The following is a 21440-nucleotide window of genomic DNA, read 5'->3' as shown; positions in this document are numbered from 1 at the left end:
AACATCCAGGAGTGGAATCAAAAATAACAAGAGTGATAAAGGAAAGAGCAGATCCAGATAAAATTGGTAGTGTCAGGGGGGAGTGAAAACAGAGCCAGGAAATCCCAGAAAGCAAGCTGCCACATTTGATCCCTGTATTCTAACAGAAGAGGAAGCTCTGAAGTTAGGAGAGAAATATTGGAAATGCAGGAAAACAAATTTTGCATGAAAATGAGCAACCGAAAATCATCAAAGTCAAGTTCCCTACAAAAGTTACAAGAAAAAGAGAATCAGGAAGGGAATGCTATCCTATAGAAAGGTAAAGAATCAAGCCTGTATCTTGCCTTCTCCTTATGAATTGAACTACTGAGTAACCAAATAATACATGTGGGGAGGTGCCTCATTATAAAAGTAATCCAACTAATAAATGAAAAAGGAATGACAATTTTACAAACTGGGTGAATCAGTCATCTAAGCAACGAATATCAATACTGTTAACATCACAAAAAGAGGGACAACCAGACATGATGTGCATTCTGATCAAACCTGAGTGTGATGAAACTCAGAATCCAGTTGCCCATTTGCAGAAAGTACAGAGGACAGAAGAACATGGTGAACTATACCATGAATGTACACTTAGCAAAATCCAGGCTCCAGGAAGCTATGGGTCCAATGGCCCAGGGTCTTCAACTGTAAGGGGGAAAAAAAGAGGAACCTGTAGATTAAAACACCTAAAGGCAGTGCCAGAAAATTGGCTAGACCCCCTCCTTTGCTATGCCCTTCAGCTCCAATGTAATCAACCACAGATAACTCTATGCAAAATGATTTGAACTTCCAGGGTCTTGAATTCCATGTTCAAGTGCACAATTCTGGGACAATCTTTTAAATTAAAATTTTAAGACTTAAAAAAAATCACTTATGTTTTGTTTGAACATTTAAATTGAATGTATTTGTTTTTGATTATTAATTCAGTCACAGGACAGTTATCTTGTGGAGCTGAATGTATCAGGTTTACAAATATAAAATCACCCAAAGAAAGAGGCTTTTCAACTAATCTTTTATTTTTTTCAATTCAAATGCTATGTAAATATGTCACCCATACCCTTCTTTTTAAGTCCTGCACTTCTGATAGGTTTATATCCAGAATGAACAGTTACACCTTTCATAAGCTGTAATTCCTTAAGTGCTTTGATCATTATTTCAGGTCCTGTCAGTATCTTCTGGAGCCAGAAGAGGGCACTGCAGAGCAGCGTAGCTGGTGCTGTCGGCTGAAAGAACTGCGCGAAGCTTTACTAAAGCAATAGGAGAACTAGATAGTCACTACAGGCCTTCTTTATTTACCAGCAGAAAGAACAGTTTCTAAATATATATCAAGGCTATCAAATACAGGTAGGTAGGTAGATAGATTAGGTAGATAGATAGCTATAGATATCTCCTTTCTTCTTTCAAGAATATTCCCAAACCTGAATTGAAGTTATTCTATTACGGTGTTTATTCTTCTACTTATTCTGTTGTTAGTTACAAAAGCAGTGTTCAAGGACTCCTTGGTACAGATTAATAGCATATTCTGTTTTACCTGGTTCAAGTTTAGGACAAAGGAGATTTGGAAGCCCTTTAGAAACCATGTGCAGTGCAAGAAGTAATTTGGAAACAATAAACACATGTTGTCCCCAGTGTCTGCAAAGGTTTTTCCCAACGTGAAGAACACTGTTTTAAGTGTCAGCTGCCCAATTACAGGGGCAGAAGCCAGGTGATTGAGTTCAGACCATCACCTTACACTAGGGGAAAGACGGCTAAGGCCTGTCTTTGTCCTTTGAAGATGAAGCAAGTGTGGGATCCACAGTTCTCTCCTTAAACTTGCCTTCCCGGGGCCTCTGTAGCCTGGGCCCTTTCATAACTGGTGAGCACTTTCAGCTGAGTCTTCTGTCTCCAAAGTGACTCTAAACAATGTTCCTCAGGAGATGTGCTGTCACCTCGGGGGGGTTCAATCAACGCACAAAGTCACTCGTCAGCAGAGGAGAGAAGATGTAAGAAAGTTTCATGATTCGATCATGGTAAACAGCCTTTTGTGCGTTACCCTGAAAATATAATTTCAAAAAAAAAAAAAAATGACTTCCACTCTTGTTTCCTTATCTACACATTAATTTATTCTTCCAAGAGTTCTAGTGAATAATGAAACCAGCTCAGGTTTTCGTTATTGGAAAAAAAAGAGTGTACCGCCTCTCCTCACGTGAGGGAAATTGCCAGTGTGTGCAGTGATCCTTCCCTTCATTACAGATTTGCTGTGAAAGAGGAAAGTTCTCTTGCTAGTAATGATGCTGTGTAGGTTGTCAGCTGTGGTGTGATGACCAGCTCTTTCCCAGCTCTGGCAATATGGCCACATGGGTTGACATTATAGCATTCGTTTATACGTTTGTCTGCAGATTGGAGCTCTGTGACTTTGCACCTCAAGTTACCCATCTCTCGTTCAAGAGAAACTGGATGGCCTATTTTTTCTGAATACAGAGTTATTCTGTCTCCTGCTTGATTTTCCTCCCTCAACTTTGTTTGAAAGTGTTTCCTCCATTCTCCTTGCTTAAAGGACCGCCTAGCTCAGCACTTCCACAGGTAGTTTGCACCAAGTTAATCTGCCCTGTGCACACTTCCAGCTTTAGTCCTTCACCCACTGCTTCCTTCGCTTGTAGAAATCCTAACTATCCTTCAAGGCCCAGTACGACTTCTTCTTCAATCAAGTCTTTGCTAACTATTTGAGACATACCTAGTTCTCCCCGACCCAGAGCCCTACAGCCCCCCTTTACCTTTTCTATGGTGCATAGCACCTAGCATTTTACAAGCTACTGTACCCTGCTTTTTACTGATAATCTCATGACTCTCCAGTAGTCACTAAAATCATACCCAGTGCTCAGGAAATCTAGTCTAATCTATTGATCAAAATGAACGGGACATTGTCCAAGTATCTGAGGTCTGCAGCTACACTTCCTAGTTATTGAATCTTCCCAGGCTGGTGTTGTCTCTCTCTTCTTTCTCTGCCCTTTTCCTGCCCACCCTGGATCCCTGTACACCTGTCACCAGTCTTACTTCTGTAACTATCAAGCAGGACGGAGCTGAGTCTGTGGAGTGTATCTTCTGGTTTGTAGCCAGCCTCCAGGATTTTGTTTTCTTAGTCCTTTTCCCTGGGTTAATTTCATCGTCACCAAGGAGGAAGAAACCTTGAAAGTTTGTCTCATTTGTCTCTATGTCTATAGGCAAAACAATTCTTAAACTCATCATTCAGATGAGTATTGGGTCCCAGAATCAGATGTAATGTGGATTAGACAACATTCTACTAAACGACGACAATAAGGGTCCAGTAGTCATTGCAACATTAAATTCTTTGGAAACTGAAAACCCTATTCGGATGTAAGGAGACATTACTACCAATGAGCATAGCCAGTGTGTCGCCCCCAAAGCTGTGACACGTAGCCTCACAAGCTTGTTTGCAGTTCTATTCAAATAAAAGTAAAGATAGAAATTAAAATTAAACGATAGAATCATATGATGAAAAAATTCATGTGTATTGTTTTCATAGTGTTATCTGTTTTGTGTGTGTAATGATTTGTCAATATATTTCCCCTTTACACTCTTTTTTTTTTTTAACATCTTTATTGGAGTATAATTGCTTTACAATGGTGTGTTAGTTTCTGCTTTATAACAAAGTGAATCAGCTATACGTATACATATATCCCCATATCTCCTCCCTCTCCCCTTTACATTCTGAAACTAAAGTCACACTCATGATTTTACAGCTTCGCAAGTCTGTCTTCAGCATCAGGGCAAGGAACCTTCTAGAAAAGGAGACCGCAGTCACTAAAATTTTAAGGTAACATCGTTTAACACTGATACATATTTAAATACAAATAGGATTAAGTTAAGCAAAAAGGACCTTTTTTTAAAATAATGAACTAATTTTCTGAGTATCAATATATACTTTCTGCTACAGAGTAGGTTTGGGTAACTATGTACTTAAAAATAATGTCAAACACATCATTAACGTCTCTCCTGAAAAAGTAATATTTTATTAGCTCAATCAGCCATTTTTTTCTCTTTCATGCACTTAGACATAAATTATAAGTATAAACATTTACAGAAAGATGAAAATAACTTTTATTTTTACAGATTTTGTCTTTCGTGATCTCTAAAAGACAAATCACAATCTAAGGGAAAAATGGTAAAAGGGAAAGCTTTTTAATTTATTAAAAATAAATGTATTTAAAATCTATAAGAATCAAAAGCATATCCATTTTAGAATGCTTATAAAAACACATAATTTTAATGCTACTTTCTAAAATCTGCCTTGAAGTATCAGAAAGGAAAATTAAGCTAGCTACTTAAGGGTATTTTATAAGACTATGTTTTAATATAAAGTAACATGATCATTATAAAAATGCATAAGTATTTGGAATATAATTTATTGGTTCCTGTATTACATAGACATGTATAAGAAATACACCTAAATATTGGAGCTGGAGGTGGAATGGCTGACAAGGTGAATAGATAAATTCATAGTAGGAAGCCCTGTCCAAACTGTGCTAAAGGGAAGGAGTTTGATTCTCTTCTACTCCACCTGAGTTATTAAGAGTAGTCATGAAAGCATTTTGCCAGAATCTCTATAACTTGTATAACTGGAATGAGGAAATAAGGCTAATAGATATGATTTGAGAAACTATTTTGACTTTGTAACACTACCTGAAATTTGTATGCCAGAAACAATCCTAACTCATCGAGACAGGACTCTGTATTTATTCTTTATGTTGGCTGACGATTCACGCATACAGTTGAGTGTGTGTTGGAGTCCCTTCTATGAGATGAGAATAAATATTTCTGGGGCTTATATAGTATCACCGAAGAATATGATGAGATGAAACTGAAAGGTCTCATTGAAATAGAGAAAGGAAAGCTTCTAAGCAAATATAACCACCTGTGAACCAACTTCAGTTTGCTTCCAACTGGCTCAATCCTGGCGTTACCATCGGGTAACACCACGAGGCTGGCCTCAAACACTATGTGGTCCTCCAGGTTCTTTATCCAGCTGGAATTGTACTAGACACGTTCATGGCACGGTCAGTCCCTAGGGTCTTGAAGACTCTCCCTGCTCACACCAAACAGGTCATGGGCTGGGTGCTGGATTTCTGGTTCACCCCCAGGAGCCAGAAACCACCCACGAGGAGATCCTAATATCCAGAGTCTACCTGCCAAATTAGGAATCAAGTGACCCTACTGACCTGCCCAGAATAAGTTTCCAGAAGGTGCCCTAGAGGTTCCCAGAGACCTTCAGAGCAGAGGCAGACAGGGACACTTGGAAGGAGGTGACCTCCATACACCCCCGTTCCTGTGAAGTCTTTCTTAAACTTGCTCTTCCACTTTCCCTTTTCCACCACCTTTCCTACTCACCTTCTCCCAGTTTACAAAAGAATGGTGGTGCTCCCATCCACCCAAAAGAAAGGTGAAGCCCTAGGGTGCACTGATCTGAGAGGTCCGGTCCTCTGGGTGGCCAGACACAGGGGCTGTTCCCGCGTGGCTCTCCCAGAGCGAGGGCCCCATGGGCAGCCCCTTATTGTCCATCCAAGCGACAGATTTGTGGAAAACTTCCTTCCAAGAATTCATCTGCCTTAGAGTTAGGCCTTAGCAATACATGGATGTCACAAGGGCCTGTGTTAACATGTTATTTGTATTGAAAAATAACAATCAGACTTCTGACAGATTCGCTGATTGGTTTGGCAATAAAAACGAACTTTGTGGGTGTGCAGGGTCATAACATTGAATGGATTGGATAGATGAGACTCCCCAGTATTTTCTCAAAGTTATATTAAAGCACATATACAATAATGCTAGAAAGTACATCCTTTACTGCTAATTGACATTATGAGTGGAACATTTAGTTGTTGATATTTAAAAGTACAGAAGTGGTTTTAAAAAGAGATAATTTATGAGTACCTGAGCAGAAACAACAACAACAACTAAAAGAGAGGAAAAAAAAAGAGAGGAGAAGAGAAATTAAAAAGAAAAGGAAAACATTTATAGTCACCTGGGGCCAATGGTTCAAATAGCCCTACACAAATTGGAGAGGAAGGAAGGTTTCCAGCACTCTCCCAGGGTCTCCGTGCTCCCACTGACCCTCTCCTCCCCCAGGCCTCCCCTTTCTCTCTGTTAAGGAAGTTCTGCCAGGTGACTTAGAAGCGGAAAGAGAAATACTATATGATGTCACTTACATGTGGAATCTAAAAAAAAAGTCAAACTCCTAGAAACAGGAGATTGGGGATTGCCAGGGGCTGGGAGGTAGGAGAGATGAGGGGATGTTGGTCAAAGGATACACGTTTCCAGTTTTAAGTTCTGGGGATCTAATGTCCAGCATGGTGACTGAAGTTAGTAATATTGGATTGTATACTTAAAATTTGCTAAGAGAGTAGATCTTGTGTGCTTACCACATACACACACACACACACACAAACACACACACACAAACACAAAAACAGTACAAAAAACAGTAACTGAGGAGATGGACGTGTTAATTAACTTTATTGTGGTACTCATTTCACAATATATATGAATATCAAATCGTGTTGTACACCTTAAATGTACACAATGTTATTTGTCAGTTATACCTCAATAAAGCTGGGGGAGAAGTCGCCTCTCCCTTGACCATCTGCATTTTGAAAGGAGGCTTTGAAAGAAGGAAAGAACTTTAAGACCAGGAGGTGCAGACTCGATATCTTAAAAGATGAGGCTGCCTTGATACAAAAGGGAGGTCCGATGGAGACTTGTTTCTGTCACTCTTGATTTTCCTAAGTGTTTTGTTTTCATAGACTTATAGTCTTTAGTTTCATCTAAGAGGTTCCTCCCCAGGGAGGCATGGAAAGAAGACCTGAGCTGGAACGTTTGGGCAAGTCCATCACTGGTGGGCATTAGTCACATATTAGTGTCTTAGAAATAACTTTTTTAAAAATAGCAAATATTTGGGGAAAATAATACAAGACACATCCCAGAGGTAAGGTATCTGGAGGACTGTTGTATAAACAGGGAAATTATTTAAATTTAAAGTTTGGAGGAGATGATCTTCAGGGTCCCCCAGGTGTAACACAGGATACTGGACTTAGTGTTAGGAGGCCTGGACCAGCGTCTGGCTCTGCTCTTCTATAACCTTAAGCTACTCACTTATCTGAGCCTCTGTTTTCTCATCTGCCTTTGTGGTGTAGACTGCCCCAAAAGGTCATCTGAATTATCTGTTGATGAAGCGAAGTGAAATGTTAATACTTATTATGTGAGGGAAACCACCAGTTCAGCGGTCTTAATAATGTCTCAGAAGGGATAGGTCAGGGGTGGATATTCATAAGGTTGGGGGTTTGGGTTTAAGTGTTTTTAGTGGGGACGTCTGGTTGAGATTGGGCAGAATTCTTCATATAAGAGTTTAGGTCATTTTGCAATATGTACGAATACTGAATCATTATGTCGTATACCTGAAACTAATGTTATATGTCAGTTACACCTCAATTTTAAAAAAAGGAGTTTAGGACTCTTCCGGATATACAAGTAACAAGTACTTGTTATTATCGACAGGTAACCATTACTATTCGAGGGAGGGCAGCACCCAGGGTGGGGGATGAGGAAGAGGTGACACACTTTCATCTCTCCACTGCCTTCAGTGCTCTTTCCACCCTCTATGGCATGACAGTTCAGTCATCAGCTGTGGAGTTTGCACTTCTGATTTTCACTTACCTTCTTGATTTGGGGTGATTCTGAGAAGAGGGAAAATAAATGGTGACTCTGGGCTGCCATCTCTACTCCAGAAATCTGTTCTATTCTCTGCCTTTTGAATTTTTAACCATATATATGTACCTTTAAAAAATAAATACAACTAATTTTTAGAAACAGCATTCTTAAAATATTTAGGATTGATGCCTACCTGGGCAGTGTCTTGGCCCGAGTCTTGATGAGAACCAGTTAATCTGATGTGACTGGTTTGTCCAGTTGATGACCTGTTGTCTAGAGAAAGGAAATGGCCCATTAGTCTGTAGCTCGGATGAGTGGATTTTTGGAAAGTTCCTGAAGCTAACAATGAAATTACTTACGGTTAAGGCCTTAAATGCCTGGACATTCATTTCCTGGAATGAATATTCAAGTCATGTTGATGGAGAGGTCTTGATTCTTAGTATTGATAATTAAGCTGTGGGGTTACCAGGGGTCTCAATTCTCAGGGGACCCACATTTCCAAATATCCATCTTTCATTTGAAACAGGGTCGGCATTATTCCAGCGAAGACTGTGCTATATACCTCCCTATGAAAAGGAAGTTCAAGTCCACAAATGATTTCTACACATAATCATGTTTAATTTGTATTCTTCTACTTATTTTTTGAAATTAATTGTCTGCTTTGAAAATTGAAATGAACTTCTGGATATATATGGGAACACTTTTGATGAGAAACAAAAGTAGGGCATTTTTACAGAACTTGAGAATAGTGTCACAAGCTTAAATGCAGGTGACTCATTTGGCACTAATGGGCCAGACTTATCTGGAGAGCATTGTGAGAGAGAGGACGGCCCACCACCTAAATGATAAAATCCAGGGTTGCTATTAAATTCACTCTTATTTTGACTTCATCTACACCATTCAGCTCCACTAAAGAAAGCTTCCTTCAAAAGGCAGTGACCTTTACACCACATCAGATGAAATCAAAACAAAGAGCAGTGCGTTTCATCACCCCCTCTACTGAGATTTCTCTAATTTGAGCCCTGAAATTGAACAAAAATACATTATCATTCCTGCTAGGCTGAATACATAGAGAAATGTCAGAATAAAATAATTAAACATTTTACATTATTTTAGAAAGTGCCATCCTTTTGTAGTTTGCCATCAGCATCTCATTAGCTAGGATGGATCTTTATAACCTTTTTGAATGCTCAGTCTGGTATGATATTTGTATTCTGATATTTGGATCTATGACATAATTTTCCTTGCCACACACTTAATTAATAATTTTTTTAATTTAGTTGAATGCTACTTACTATTTAAAAATTAAATATATATAATGACATATGTTTGGTGAGTTTTTCTCATCATTTTAAGAGAGTAATTTTTATTGATTACAAATACATATATTTCTGGACTGGAATTTTGTGCCCTTCTTGACACTGACCTACAAAGGGCGCCTCATTCCTGTCCCAGGTCCGGTCACATAGAATGTGCTGTGTCGGTGTAGTAGAAATGGAAAGAAGACAGGATTTGCAGCCAACCACACTTGGCTTTAAGTGCCCTGAGTAGCAGTGACTCTTGGGAAGGCTCAGCTTCTCCATCTGCCAAGTAGGGCTATAGGTGACCTCATAGGAGTTAAGTGAGCATGTGTATCACGTACTCACTTGGCAACTCAGTAGCCAAACTGAGTTCTAATTCTGGCTCCATCACTTCGTGGATGTTTGACATTGGGCAAGTTACTTAATGTCTCTGCACCTGCGTTTTCTCCTCTGTTAAATGGGATCTATAAATTTATAACCCCTGCCTTATAGGAGAGGATTAAACGAGTTGGTATCTGTAGGTGATTTTTCATTATTGGCAATAAGTTAGGGGAGACCCACAGTTGCCCCTGAGAGGCAAGCAATTGACAGTTACCTTTCAAAGCTGATCCTCAAGGGCATGGTGCAGAATCTCCACTGTTGCCCAGCAGAGACTAGATCTGAGGGGCATAAAATGCTTTTGATACATCGGTGTACTCTTTTTCCAGGTTGATTCCAAGGTTCTTGCTTACCCAGCTGGGAGCAGTCTATCTGCTGCAGCTTTACACTCAGTTAAGCCTTGCTAGGCTGGCTAACATCTTCGAGGTATCATCAGATCATTTGTTTAAATCATTTGCTGGGTGTTTATTGGTGGATATAGTCCCGAACTAACAACATAGATTCCTCAGCCAAGGTTGGCATCCCCGATGGCTGGCGGGAAGTCCCGGGCTTGGAGAACTGTGATTGTCGTAGTGCCCTAAGGGCGGCTGTCAAGTTCTCCATTCTGCTTGGCTGCACCAGGAAATCAAACAGTCCTATCTCAGAAGCGGGAAGCCTACATAGGCTTTGGCAGGAAGCCTAGTCAAACAGGTAGAGACCAGCATCTCTCAGGGACAACCAGCAAAGGGAGAGGTGAGGGGTGGTCACAGGTGTTGGTAAAGTCAAGCCTGATGGACTTGGCAGCTGGAAGAGTGATGGTGCGTGGAATTTAAGTCAAGGTCATTGGCTAAGAACAGCTGGTGATCAGGGCAGGGGAGCAGCTGTACAGAAGCTGTAGCTGCCGTCGTGGGCACCACGGGTAGATCAGTGACCGTGGGGCAGAGACAAGCATAGCGTCATCTTCTGCGTGGGTTGTAATACCTGCCTGGAACCTTCGGTGTGCACATCCCTTTGGCGCTCCGTAACTTCGGGGTGGATGAGGGCTTAGCTGGGGGTGGTCCTTCATGGGCTGTAGGCTCAATGAGGGTGTTTCTCTTGGTCCACTGGCCTCTTCGAGGGCCCAGTTCTCCCGGCTCTCTCTCCCCAGGGTCTAGGACAGATGAACTGACGTCTGGGCTGTTCTCTGGGATGTGAGCATTTTTCTGAGTCCGTAGCAGGGTTACTAAATTCAAACCCCAGTGAATGGTGTGGGGTCTCAGACATTTTATTTGCTGAATTTGGATAGATGCACTAAACGCATGGATTTCCCATGAGGTCACTTTCTTTTTCACGTATGGTATCGACGTATGATGAGATGTAAGGCTTCTTTCATTTTTCAGTCTACAAGAGGTTCTGGTTGTTGGTGTATTTACATGTCTACATATGAAAACATTTTCATGAAAAACACAAGATTGGAAGGAACTAATTCACTGTTGCTACTCAAGAGCCGTACTCAGGACTGGGCTGACTCACAAAGGAGCGGGATACTTACTGGGGTAAAAGCGCAGCTATTCCCTCATCGCAGCAAGAGGCCGGTACAGAGGCGCTCACCTATTAGCATCACTGGGTCCCTGCTTTGGAGGATCACGTTGTCACTTACATGGAGGCAGGTAAGAGCCCCTTCCAGGAAACACTCATTATCTGTTCTCTTACCCAGTTCTACAGCCATAGTTTTACATAATTACCACTAAAGGACTATCTTCCTATTGTCTGTTGATGTGATTACATTATATTAACCACATCTGATAATACTTGACAAGGTGCAGCTCAAGATTTGAGTAAAATCCCTCAAATTTAGTGTCCTGCAAAGCTACGCCGCTGTTCCTTTAGATGGTAATTACGTTTAATACCAGATAGTATCGTCGTGTAATCTAAGTTTTCTATAATGGATGAAAATAATTTGAAGACTCACAGTCCTCTCTCTTTCGTTACAGAAGGTACAGGCTTTTCCCACACCCTCGTTCTGGAACATTAAGAAAGAAAATGTGGAGACAGAGAAGAAAGAAACCGAGGACCCCCTGCTGCTGTTTTTATAAACAACTAGTGGTGTTTAAAGGCTAATAAAGCTCCAAGATCTCTCTTAGAACCATCACCTTTGGGCCAATTTTAAAATATTTTAGATGGAGAAATGTCAAGAAAAATAGAGACAGTTTCTTAAGACATGATTCTCTCCCCTCAACCTCCATAAAAGATTTTATATAAATATATGGCTGTCATATAAGGGGCAATTGAAATTCCACAGCACAAAGGCAATGCAGAGAAGAAGAAGAAAAAAAAAGAGTCAATCTTTCATATGTTTTTTTCAAAGCCTTGGCAAGAAACCAGGGGTAATATTTTTGCAACTGGGAATGTGTGTTTGCTGAAGAATATTCCCACATTTGAATCATCCTCAGGGGTCCTAGGCTTGTTTTACTTTCAAAGGTAGAGAGGGCATCACATTAACCCCAGCTGGGAAAAGGAAAATGCCCCACTGTAATTCTCCTCCGGGGAGCGGGGATAAAGGGATTACATATGCCTGCATAATGGGGAATTTCCTCACTCAGACAAGACAAAAGACTTCATTATTTTCCACCAGACACTTGAAGCCTTGTGTCTCCCGGTTCCAGAAGCCAAGAAGGCCGACCAAGTTTGTTTAATTTTAAACCGCTAGATGGAGTTTCTAAGAAACCGGCCTTCCAGGACTGGCCATTATGAAGAGATAAAGAGAAGATATTGAAGACCTTCACGCCACGACTCTTAGGGTCTTTGCCCTAAGACGAGCGAGACCTTCCCTGAAGATCACAGAGTGTGTCTTCGATACCTGTGCTTTGCTTTTTCTCTAGGCAGCAAAGAAATGAACACTTTCTTCCTGAAAACGTAGTTCTTTGATCCTTATGTGAGACCAAAAGGCATCTAAATCCTCATGAAAAATTTAAAGTGGCAAAATAGAACTTAATTGAACATCGGAGTAATTTTCCTTCTGGCTAGGTCTATTCCTGAGTAGCTTTAACAATGTGTGCGTCTCATTTCTTATTGGTGCAGTATGAAAAGTCCCAAATTCCTCAGTTATTTACTGGAATAGTAAATAACTATTTAACAGTTATGTAACTATTAAATAGTTATTTACTATTTCAGCTTGGCAGTAGATTCCTGTAAGACAAGATGCACAGTGACCCTGTTCCCAGTGACAGATCCAATCTCCTGTTTAAGAGATTGATTTCAACTCAGCTTCATGCTGGCTTGCAAGTTTCCCTTAATAGCTCTCTCATAGACTATAGCTAAAGATTTATAAACTTCCTACTTGCAAGAAGCAACGTCTGGTTTTTTGTTACCGTTTCAGGGTCTCATCTGTTATAGGTGTGCAGCCTGCTTCTTGAGTGGTGTAGTATTCTAACTTGAGATCAAATTAAGATTATTTAACTTCCCCTTTCGAAAGCATATTTCAAACACGAAAGCCTATCTCGAAGGCATATTTCTGCTTTGTGAGTATTTCCGTGCTTCGTGAGCATGAAGGGATCAAAAAAGAAATGAAGACATTTGATCTTCACAGAAGATGTCAAGGTTCCTTCGTGTAACAGATGTTTCTTGAGCGCCTACTGTGTACAAGGTGAAGTAATCAGTGACCAAGCAGAGTGTCGAGGAGCTGTTTGGAGCATGGCGTGGGCGAGGAGCTGCAGGACCAGTGACAGCGAAGTGGAGGTGAGGCTGGAAGGGCAGGTTGGAAGCGGACCCTACAGGACTTTGCAAGTCAAGCTGAGCTTTTGGTCTTTGTCTTTCTCTGAAGAGCCGTAGGATGCTGAAGATTTTAAGGCAGTGACGATAGCTGTATTCATCACCTATTTCTGTGTTGCAAATACTCCACAACTCAGTGATTTACACAGCACGTGGATAACCTCACAGTTTGAGTCAGGAAGCTGGGCCTGGCGTAGTGGGGTCTCTGGCGCTGGGTCTTTCACAAAGCTGCAGGCATCTTGACGGGAATGGGCAGAACGCCCTGCCGAGCTCGCTTGCATGGTTATGGATGAGCTGGTGAGCCTCCTGGGCTGTCGGGCGAACGCTTCACTTCCGCAAGGGCTGTTCAGGGGAGGGCACCCTCACCCCTTCAGGAAGGGGGTCTCTCCATAGCGCAGCTCCCAACAAGGCAGCCTTCGTCCCCAGAGCAAGCGAGAGACTGCGGAAGACGAAAGCACAGTGTCTGGTGACCTCTTCCATCTCTTCTGCCTTATGTTTGTTTAAAGCAAGTCTCCAAGTCCCGCCCACACTAAGGGGCTGCACACGGGCATGGAAGCCAGGAGGTGGGGTCATCGGGGGCCATCTGAGAAGCACCCGCCGCAATCACACCGTGGATGGTCACTTCAGAAATCACTTTGCTTGGGATAATAATACGTTTGCGGAGACCGCTTGAGAGGCTGTGGCTTTGGTCCAGAGTGTACATCACTGCTGATCTGTCAGAACAGAGAAGACTTCCTTTCCAACACAGATCTGTGTCAAACTTGCTGTTCTGTCCTCCACCCTCTATGGAATGTTTTAACATTAACCGTGACACAGGACAAGAAAAGTCAATAATAGCAACTAAAATTTAAATCGAGCGTTTATGTTTCCAAAGCGCTTGCACATTCATAATCCTACTTGATTCCTCCCACTCCCTATGAAGTCAGTAGCAAAGGTATTATTGTCACCACATCTTACATGTGGGGCACGGAGGCTCGGAGAAGGCATGTCACTTGCCTGAGGTCCCACAGCTGGGAAAAGCTGAGGTCAGAAGTGCGTGGTTCTAAACTATATGTTTTCTCAAATCATCTTCTCCATTTGGCCTCCAGACAGAGGCAGAGCTTTCTGTTCACTTCTGTGCTGCTGGGTGGAGACCTGCAAACCTCTGCGGCTTTGCTACTTTGAACCTGAGACTAGCGAGTTCTAAATCCTGCCCCCATGCTCCCCTCACTTCACTCTCCGTACACCCCCATCTCCCCCTTCACGTGTCCGTTCTGTCCATCCGTCAGCCCGTTCGCGTGCCGGGAACTGCGCTTCTAGGAATATGGGTTTGAGTGATGAAATGGTCCCTGAGAAATGTACAGTCTAGTAAGGGAGGTAACTAATGATGGCCAAATGCCACAAGCATTAAACAAGCTCGGTCAATAACATGCTGCAGGAACACGGAACATCAGACATAATCCTCCCGCGCTTTCACATCAGTGAAATATTTATTTCTCACTTGATGTTACTTATCAGAACCCATTTATATCAAAGTTTGTAATTATATGACGCACGTCAAAACGTGATTTGGTACTTCCTAGTTTGGGTTACAGTTGATGCTTGTATGTATAATAAAAGTGTATTTCCTTTTAAAAATAATAAAGCAAGCTTTTACCATACTTGCGTGTGAACCTTGGCACATTGCATTAGAGAATATATAGCCTCTTAGTAGCATCTGATTGTGCCAGATTGAAGTGACTTTTCTCCCAAGTTTATTATTTTCTTAAATAACAAAATATTTTACGTTTATCAAAGAATGTGACAGTGGCTTACGTATGAAGCTGTTTTATCTATGCAGAAACCTCCTAACGTTGCATCCTTCCTACACCTGCTTCAAAGCCCAGGTGTCCTCAGGGTGGAAGTACTGTGCACCTGCTTTCCCACACCCTTGCCCCCGCCAGGCCTCTCCTACCCCAGATCCGTCTTCTTTTATCTGAGTTTCTTCCTTCATCCATAGGGAACTCGTTTTTGACAACTAGTCTCCTTGTATAATATAATTAGATTTTCCCCATATGTTTTCTTTCAGATGGATTTATGTATCTGTAGAAAAGTTTTTTCTGTACTGTTAGCTGTTTTTGTTGGGGGAGGGAGATTATTACGGACAAATAGCTAGTTATTAACTATAATGGATACCTTGCCTAGAAGAAAATTTTGCCTTTTAATTTTAGTAAGATTCTACCACTGTACTTAGAAGGGGGGAAGCGTAAACCTTTAAGAGCCTTTCATGAACTGCCTTTCATGTGCCCCCCTCAAAAAAAGATTGCCTTCGCCCAATTTGCTATGAATACGACCCTCAGTTTTCAGCAATGAAACCCTAGCATTTACCTTTAGAGTTTCCTAGTTTGAAAGACACTGGACATCCTCAAAGGAGAGAACGAGATGTCAGAGCATTCGGTCTGAGGAGAGACTCCGCAAGGGGACTGACCGCTAAATGAAGACAGAGCCTGTTGGCCTTGGTTTTGGTACCAGATCTGGGGGTGAGGTGCTGGGGTGTGGGTCTGGCACAGGGGATCAGAGAGTCACATTGAGCCTGAGGCTCCAAAGGGGACCATTAACACCCCGGCGAGAGGGCCCCACCTGCCTGATTTCCCCCTGCTCAGATCGCAGGGCACCTTGTTACCCCAGGGAAGGAGGAGGTGAGTCGGCAGCCTCTGCTCAGAGAACAAGAAGATTCTGGCAGGAAATGGAAACCACCGAGGTTGATGCTGTGAAGTCACCTGTTACATATTCTAACTGGCCCAGGGTTAGCGAGCATTTTCTTCTTTTTTTCCCATCAGTATCTAGTTTGAAATTGTTCCAGCAAGCAATGCTTAGAACGTAGAAGGAAGTGGTAGGAAAAGGATAGTAAGGCAAATGGTTCTATATGTTACATTTAAGTGGCTGTCTTAGTCTGATTAAGCACGGGTTTTCTGATTGTAGGATAGAGCTAAAAAGCCAGCCCCCATCAACCCCGCCCCAGATGAGTGAATCACAGAGAACCTGAAGACTCACATGTGGACTGCAAACATTCATGTCACGTGTGTGGCTGAAACTCCAGCCCATTTGAGAATTATTTTCTGAATTCTCTAGACCCAACAGAAAAGAGAGAGCTGATCTTGAAGCAAAGAGGACAAGAGGGGTTGCTTTCTCACCCCAACTTCAGCCACGCTATTGGTGGAGGAGATGGAAGAGGAGGTGTCATAGGGTGGGGGTAGGGGGACTTCCAATAAGGGTTTGTCTCCATGGAGACCTGCTTGTCTTGTTCAGTCAGAGGAGGGGGTCTCAGGTGTGGTCCCGACTCTTCTCCAGCAAGGATGCCCAGGCATCCTCAGACTGGGCTTTCGGGCGACACCAGCAGGTTGTTTTAAATCACAGGCAGCTTAAAGCCAGTTACATTCTATATACTTCAAGCATAGCAGGGACGCCCAACTCAAATGGGTATTTTATAATCAAGTTGTATGTGTTTTGTATTTAAGAGCTATAGGTCTCATCTACTTTAGGGAAGTCTTGTGACAAAAAGTAAAAGTTACTAAGTGGTTAAAAGTCAAGTCTTTTTTTAAATATTGAAGTACAGTTGATTCAAAATGTGTTAGTTTCTGGTGTACAGCGCAGTGATTCATATTACATATATACATATATATCTGAATCTTCTTCAGATTCTTTTCCGTTATACAATAGTTATGAGATAATGAATATAGTTCCCTGTGCTATACAGTAGGACTTGTTGTTTATCTACTTTATGTATAGTATTTTGTACCTGCTATACAGGGACAAATTAGGAGTTTGGGATTAGCAGATACAAACTACCATATATAAAATTGAAGGTTAAGTCTTGACTGCTTACACAAGTGGCAAGGCTCTGCATATCTATGCCAGAATAGCACTGTTCTCCAAATAGATTTTTTTCAGAATGCCTTCATGATTTTCAGACCTTTGTCCAAAAAATAATTCATACTGTACATAATATGAGATCATCCTATACCTTTGTCAACTCAGCTGAACTTACAAATGCATTTTCCTCTTCGACCCCATTCCAGTCCCGGAAATAGCGCAGTCTCTATATATCACTGCCATAAATCCGTGTTGTTCAACAAAATTTTGACTTGGATTTTATCTCAAAATGGTCCATGTTGCTCATTAAGCTAAGAAGAGTGATTTGGGGGCATTATTTCCTGTAATGCATTTACATTTGTTGCATGTGTATGATTTCTCATAGGTGTTCGTCGTAATTATCTTCACTGGCATCAAAACTGTTTTTAAGTACTTGAAAATACACATGATATCATAAGAGATGCTGTTTTAAGTATGCTGAACAGACATAGATCTTTTTCTCGAAGATCTTAACTCTGAGACAGACAGTAATAATATAACTCAAAGCCAATCTAGAAATGCAACTTAGGAACCATAAATACGAAAGTGTTACGAATGCAGTGACAGAAGTACATGGGTTCCAGTTTGAACACATATGGTGTCATAAAATTTGCATATCACAAAATCATTGCATTTTAAGTCTGTGAGTTTTCTTCAAGATCAAGGCCTTTTCCTCGCTTTATGGATAATGAAACTGAGCCCAAAGATCCCTCAACTGGTTCGTGACAGTGTTGCCTTGGAACACAGGTCTCTTAACCACGGATTTCTTTTCCTTCCACTTGACTACTACATCAAGGGAATTTCTGTCATTTCCAGTTGGAGAGAGCTTCCTGGAGAAGAAATGTTGTTTTCTCTCCAAATCATTCACACCACAGGTGTTGCGTCACCCAATTGTCTTCACTCATTAGCAAATCTGAAATTAACACAAGCCTGGTTACGGTTTAAAGCGAACATGTTTTAAAAAGTCTTCAGAGCTTTGTGACTACAAAGAAAGTGGCAACTGGTTACCTGTAAGCCACAGGCTTTCAGCTGACGTTTCTCTAGGTATTCATTCCAGCTTTAATTACTTGTCTTTTCTATTAGTTTTTTGCCTCTTAACTTTCCCCTTTCCTAGTGTTCTGCAAAATCTCCTTGGAACATATATTCCATCAGCCCGGGAGCCTAGGTGGACAAATCCTTCCCCAAGGGCTTTTATTAGAAACCTCCCTGTCTAAATTGAAAACCAGCATCATGGGTACGTGTGGTTAGGCTGGCCCTACTGCTTACAGAATCCCAGTAGAGGCTCTTCTGTTTGGGGTGGGGGGGTGGGGATGGAATGGGGACACATGGGGAGGGGATTGTTTTCTATTTATTTTCCAGCACCTTTTCGTGGCTATGACTGTTCTGTTTTGACGGTGTTCTTGACACAGAACCTAAAGCTCATTTACATTATTGGCGTTGTGTCATTTGCTGTACTTTGTCTTATCATTGGTGTTTCCTTAAGAATAAGAAGAATAATGAGCAGTTATGCATTATTCATCCCAAGTGTACAAATCAGGCATTTATCTGCGGCTCTTTTTTTTTCTAGAGCTTGCACTCGACAGCGCATGCTGAGCGGATCATTTGAGGGGCAGCCGGCAAAGGAAAGGTCAATCCTCAGTGTGCAGCACCACATCCGCCAAGAGCGCAGGTAAATACACCGGAAGACAAGGCTGCAGAGAAACGAAGGAAAGGAGTTTTACAGGAAGCATCACTGACCCCAGCCCTGGTCAGGAGGCAGGCACGGGTGAAGAGCTGAGTTCTGTTTGCTGATGGCAACAGTAATAAAACTCACAATCAGATTCAGAGAATCAAAACATCTTTCAAAAACCCTTCCCTTGGTGATAGCCAAATTCTCACTTTTAAGATCAGAAGGAAAAATTCTGAATTTTGTTAGATGAGATCAAAGGCAGGTGGATAGACTAAAACTTTTGCTATAAAAAGAAATATTAAGCATTTGTGGTGCTATCAGGAGTTATTTTATTTCGTTTTTATGATGGTCATTGCTTAAAAGTCCAAATTTGGTCTCGAGATGTATTGATCAGTTGGTTGTGATTGTTTTAGGTCACTAAGACACGGATCAAACAGCCAGAGGATCAGCAGGGGGAAATCTCTTGAAACTCTGACTCAAGATGTAAGTTCTAAGCAATGCTTTGGATTTTGGAAGTGTGATTGTGAAATCGTATTTAAATGGTTGCTTAGACAATTCCAGCACCTGGGTTCTTCTGTCACATTGTCACGTCTGCTTAACACTTCATACCAGAAGGAATCAGGAAACTCAGGAAGCAAACTAAATGGCCAGGTACAGAAAAGTGACCATAAACTGTAGAAAAATCTGGACACCCTACAAAGCACATATCTTCATTTAGATAGTAACACAAAAGTGAAATATCAGACGCATTTGACTGAAATTAAAGACATTTAAAGCATTTTATGGCAATGAATCACATCCGTAACTTTAAATATTTACTAATTTCCAAATACAGGTCCAGTGTCTATCATTTCAGAGTTAACATAGTAGTAAATAAAATTTTATTTCTAGAGGAATTTTTCTGTCAAAGACTGCACAAGATTTCCCAGGAATTTCTTTGCTTTTCAACTCTAGGTCATTCATTTATTCATTAACTGAACAATAAAATATTTATCAACTACTTATGAAGTGCCAGGTCCTGTTCTAAGGGATGAGAAGTAGCAGGGAAACAAGACAAAATCCCTGCCCTGTAGGAGCTTACATTCTAGTAAAAGAGACCAACAATAAGCAAGCAAACAAATATATCAATATAATCCTTTCTGGGTGTGATTTTTATTTAGTTTCCATCTTCTCTTCATTGCTGTAGCAGGTTTGCTCTGTACTACAAAGAAAAATCAAATAGTGTAAAGAAATCAAAGGTGGTAAGTAGAGTCACAGATGTAGAAAACAAACTTATGGTTACCGGGGGATAAGGTGGGGGAGGGATAAATTAGGAGATTGGGATTGACATGTACACACTACTATATATAAAATAGATAACCAACAAGGACCTACTGTATAACACAGGGAACTCTGCTCAATACTCTAATGGCCTATATGGGAAAGGAACCTTAAAAAAAAAAGAATGGATATATGTATATGTATAACTGATTCACTTTGCTGTACGTCTGAAACTAACACAACATTGTAAATCAACCATACTCCAATAAAAATAAAAATAAAAGAAATCAAAGGTGGAGATTTGGGGGCAGGGAACATTAGAAAGGAGGGTGACACCTCTGACTTAGCCCAGAGACCCAAAAAAAGTGAAGGAACGAACCATGTGAAATCCCAGGGAAACCAGAGGAGGCAAAAGTCTAACCTATGGGCTAGACTCGCCAGCAGTGAGATCACACCGAGATTACCATGAGAGAGTTGGAAAGGACATACTAAATACTTATCATTAGTGAAGCCCTGATTAAGATACAGGTGTTGAGTCTGGATAACTTGGCTAAGAAAGCAGAGTCTTGAATGTTCAGAGCCAAGGAGGACATTTGAGAAAGAAAGAGAAAGTTAGCAAGGCTTAGGGTTTTTTGTTTTTGTCTTTTTCACCACTTTGCCTCTTATTCCTGAAGAGTTTCTGGAGTTTTTGGCACAGTCCATCTGCTTTCAATCTGCAGAAACTGCTTAGTCAGAGTACCCTCTCCTCATTAAGTGTTTCAGGCGAAACTGAGGACGGAGGAAGTTGGTGATGAGGACCCCTGATATCACCATTAACAATATGTGTGGTTCTAATTGGCACAAACATCTGTTAGCACCATGGCTGTTAAGCCAGAGCTCTGTCTGATGTAATCTACCATACTGTCAATGTGGAATTGTGATCAGATCCAACACATGGCCTGCGTACTTATGATTTGGGGGTCAGGCATATTGCATGGAGACAATTTCTAGATGAAAATTCAGAGGCAACACTAGTTCAAAGAGCTTTCCTTCAGTGAGATTCAACAGAAATGTGTGGTCTACTTAAGCATCAAATTAGAACATGGCTTTGAAAATCTGTGTTTAAAAATACACAACAAAAGGCCCTATTTGAATAGTCTCCATTCCAGAGGCTTAATTCTTCTTCAAAGACTTTTTATTGTGTTTTCTACATAGACATATAACAAAAATCCATACCCCGTCTTCTCCATAGCAAAAGGTCACAGGGTTCTGCTAATTTCATAAGAGATCTCTCCTAGTGTCTTTTCCTCCAGAATAGAAGCCATTTAAAATAGGGAGCTTTATCTTTGTCACTTATTCCAAATGATAGAAGGTACAGATCATTACATCCAAGGAATGCTTTTCTATAAAATCAATCCAGTTAGTTGAACAATGGTTCTCCATCTTCTACGGTAGCGGTCCCCAACCTTTCTGGCACCAGGGACGGGTTTCATGGAAGACAATTTTTCCACGGACTGGGGGTGGGGGTT

General features: G+C 41.2%; 1 protein-coding gene across 7 annotated transcripts in view; it reads left to right on the top strand.

Annotated features, from left to right (window-relative positions):
- Positions 1-21440, top strand: part of NALCN (sodium leak channel, non-selective) — a 280557-nt gene that overhangs the window by 211305 nt on the left and 47812 nt on the right. For all 7 annotated transcript variants that reach the window (XR_005017238.1, XM_036831753.1, XM_036831755.1 and 4 more), the window contains 3 exons: positions 3765-3838; positions 18571-18672; positions 19086-19155. Coding sequence is in view for 6 of the 7 variants with exons in the window: in XM_036831753.1 (XP_036687648.1) it covers positions 3765-3838; positions 18571-18672; positions 19086-19155 (246 nt within the window). In the remaining variant the exon portion in view is untranslated. The remainder of the gene's footprint in view (positions 1-3764; positions 3839-18570; positions 18673-19085; positions 19156-21440) is intronic.

This window comes from Balaenoptera musculus, chromosome 18, assembly GCF_009873245.2.
Source record: "Balaenoptera musculus isolate JJ_BM4_2016_0621 chromosome 18, mBalMus1.pri.v3, whole genome shotgun sequence".
Lineage (NCBI taxonomy): Eukaryota > Metazoa > Chordata > Mammalia > Artiodactyla > Balaenopteridae > Balaenoptera > Balaenoptera musculus.
The sequence above is the reverse complement of the archived record's forward strand: the minus strand, read 5'-3'. Positions and strand labels throughout refer to the sequence as shown.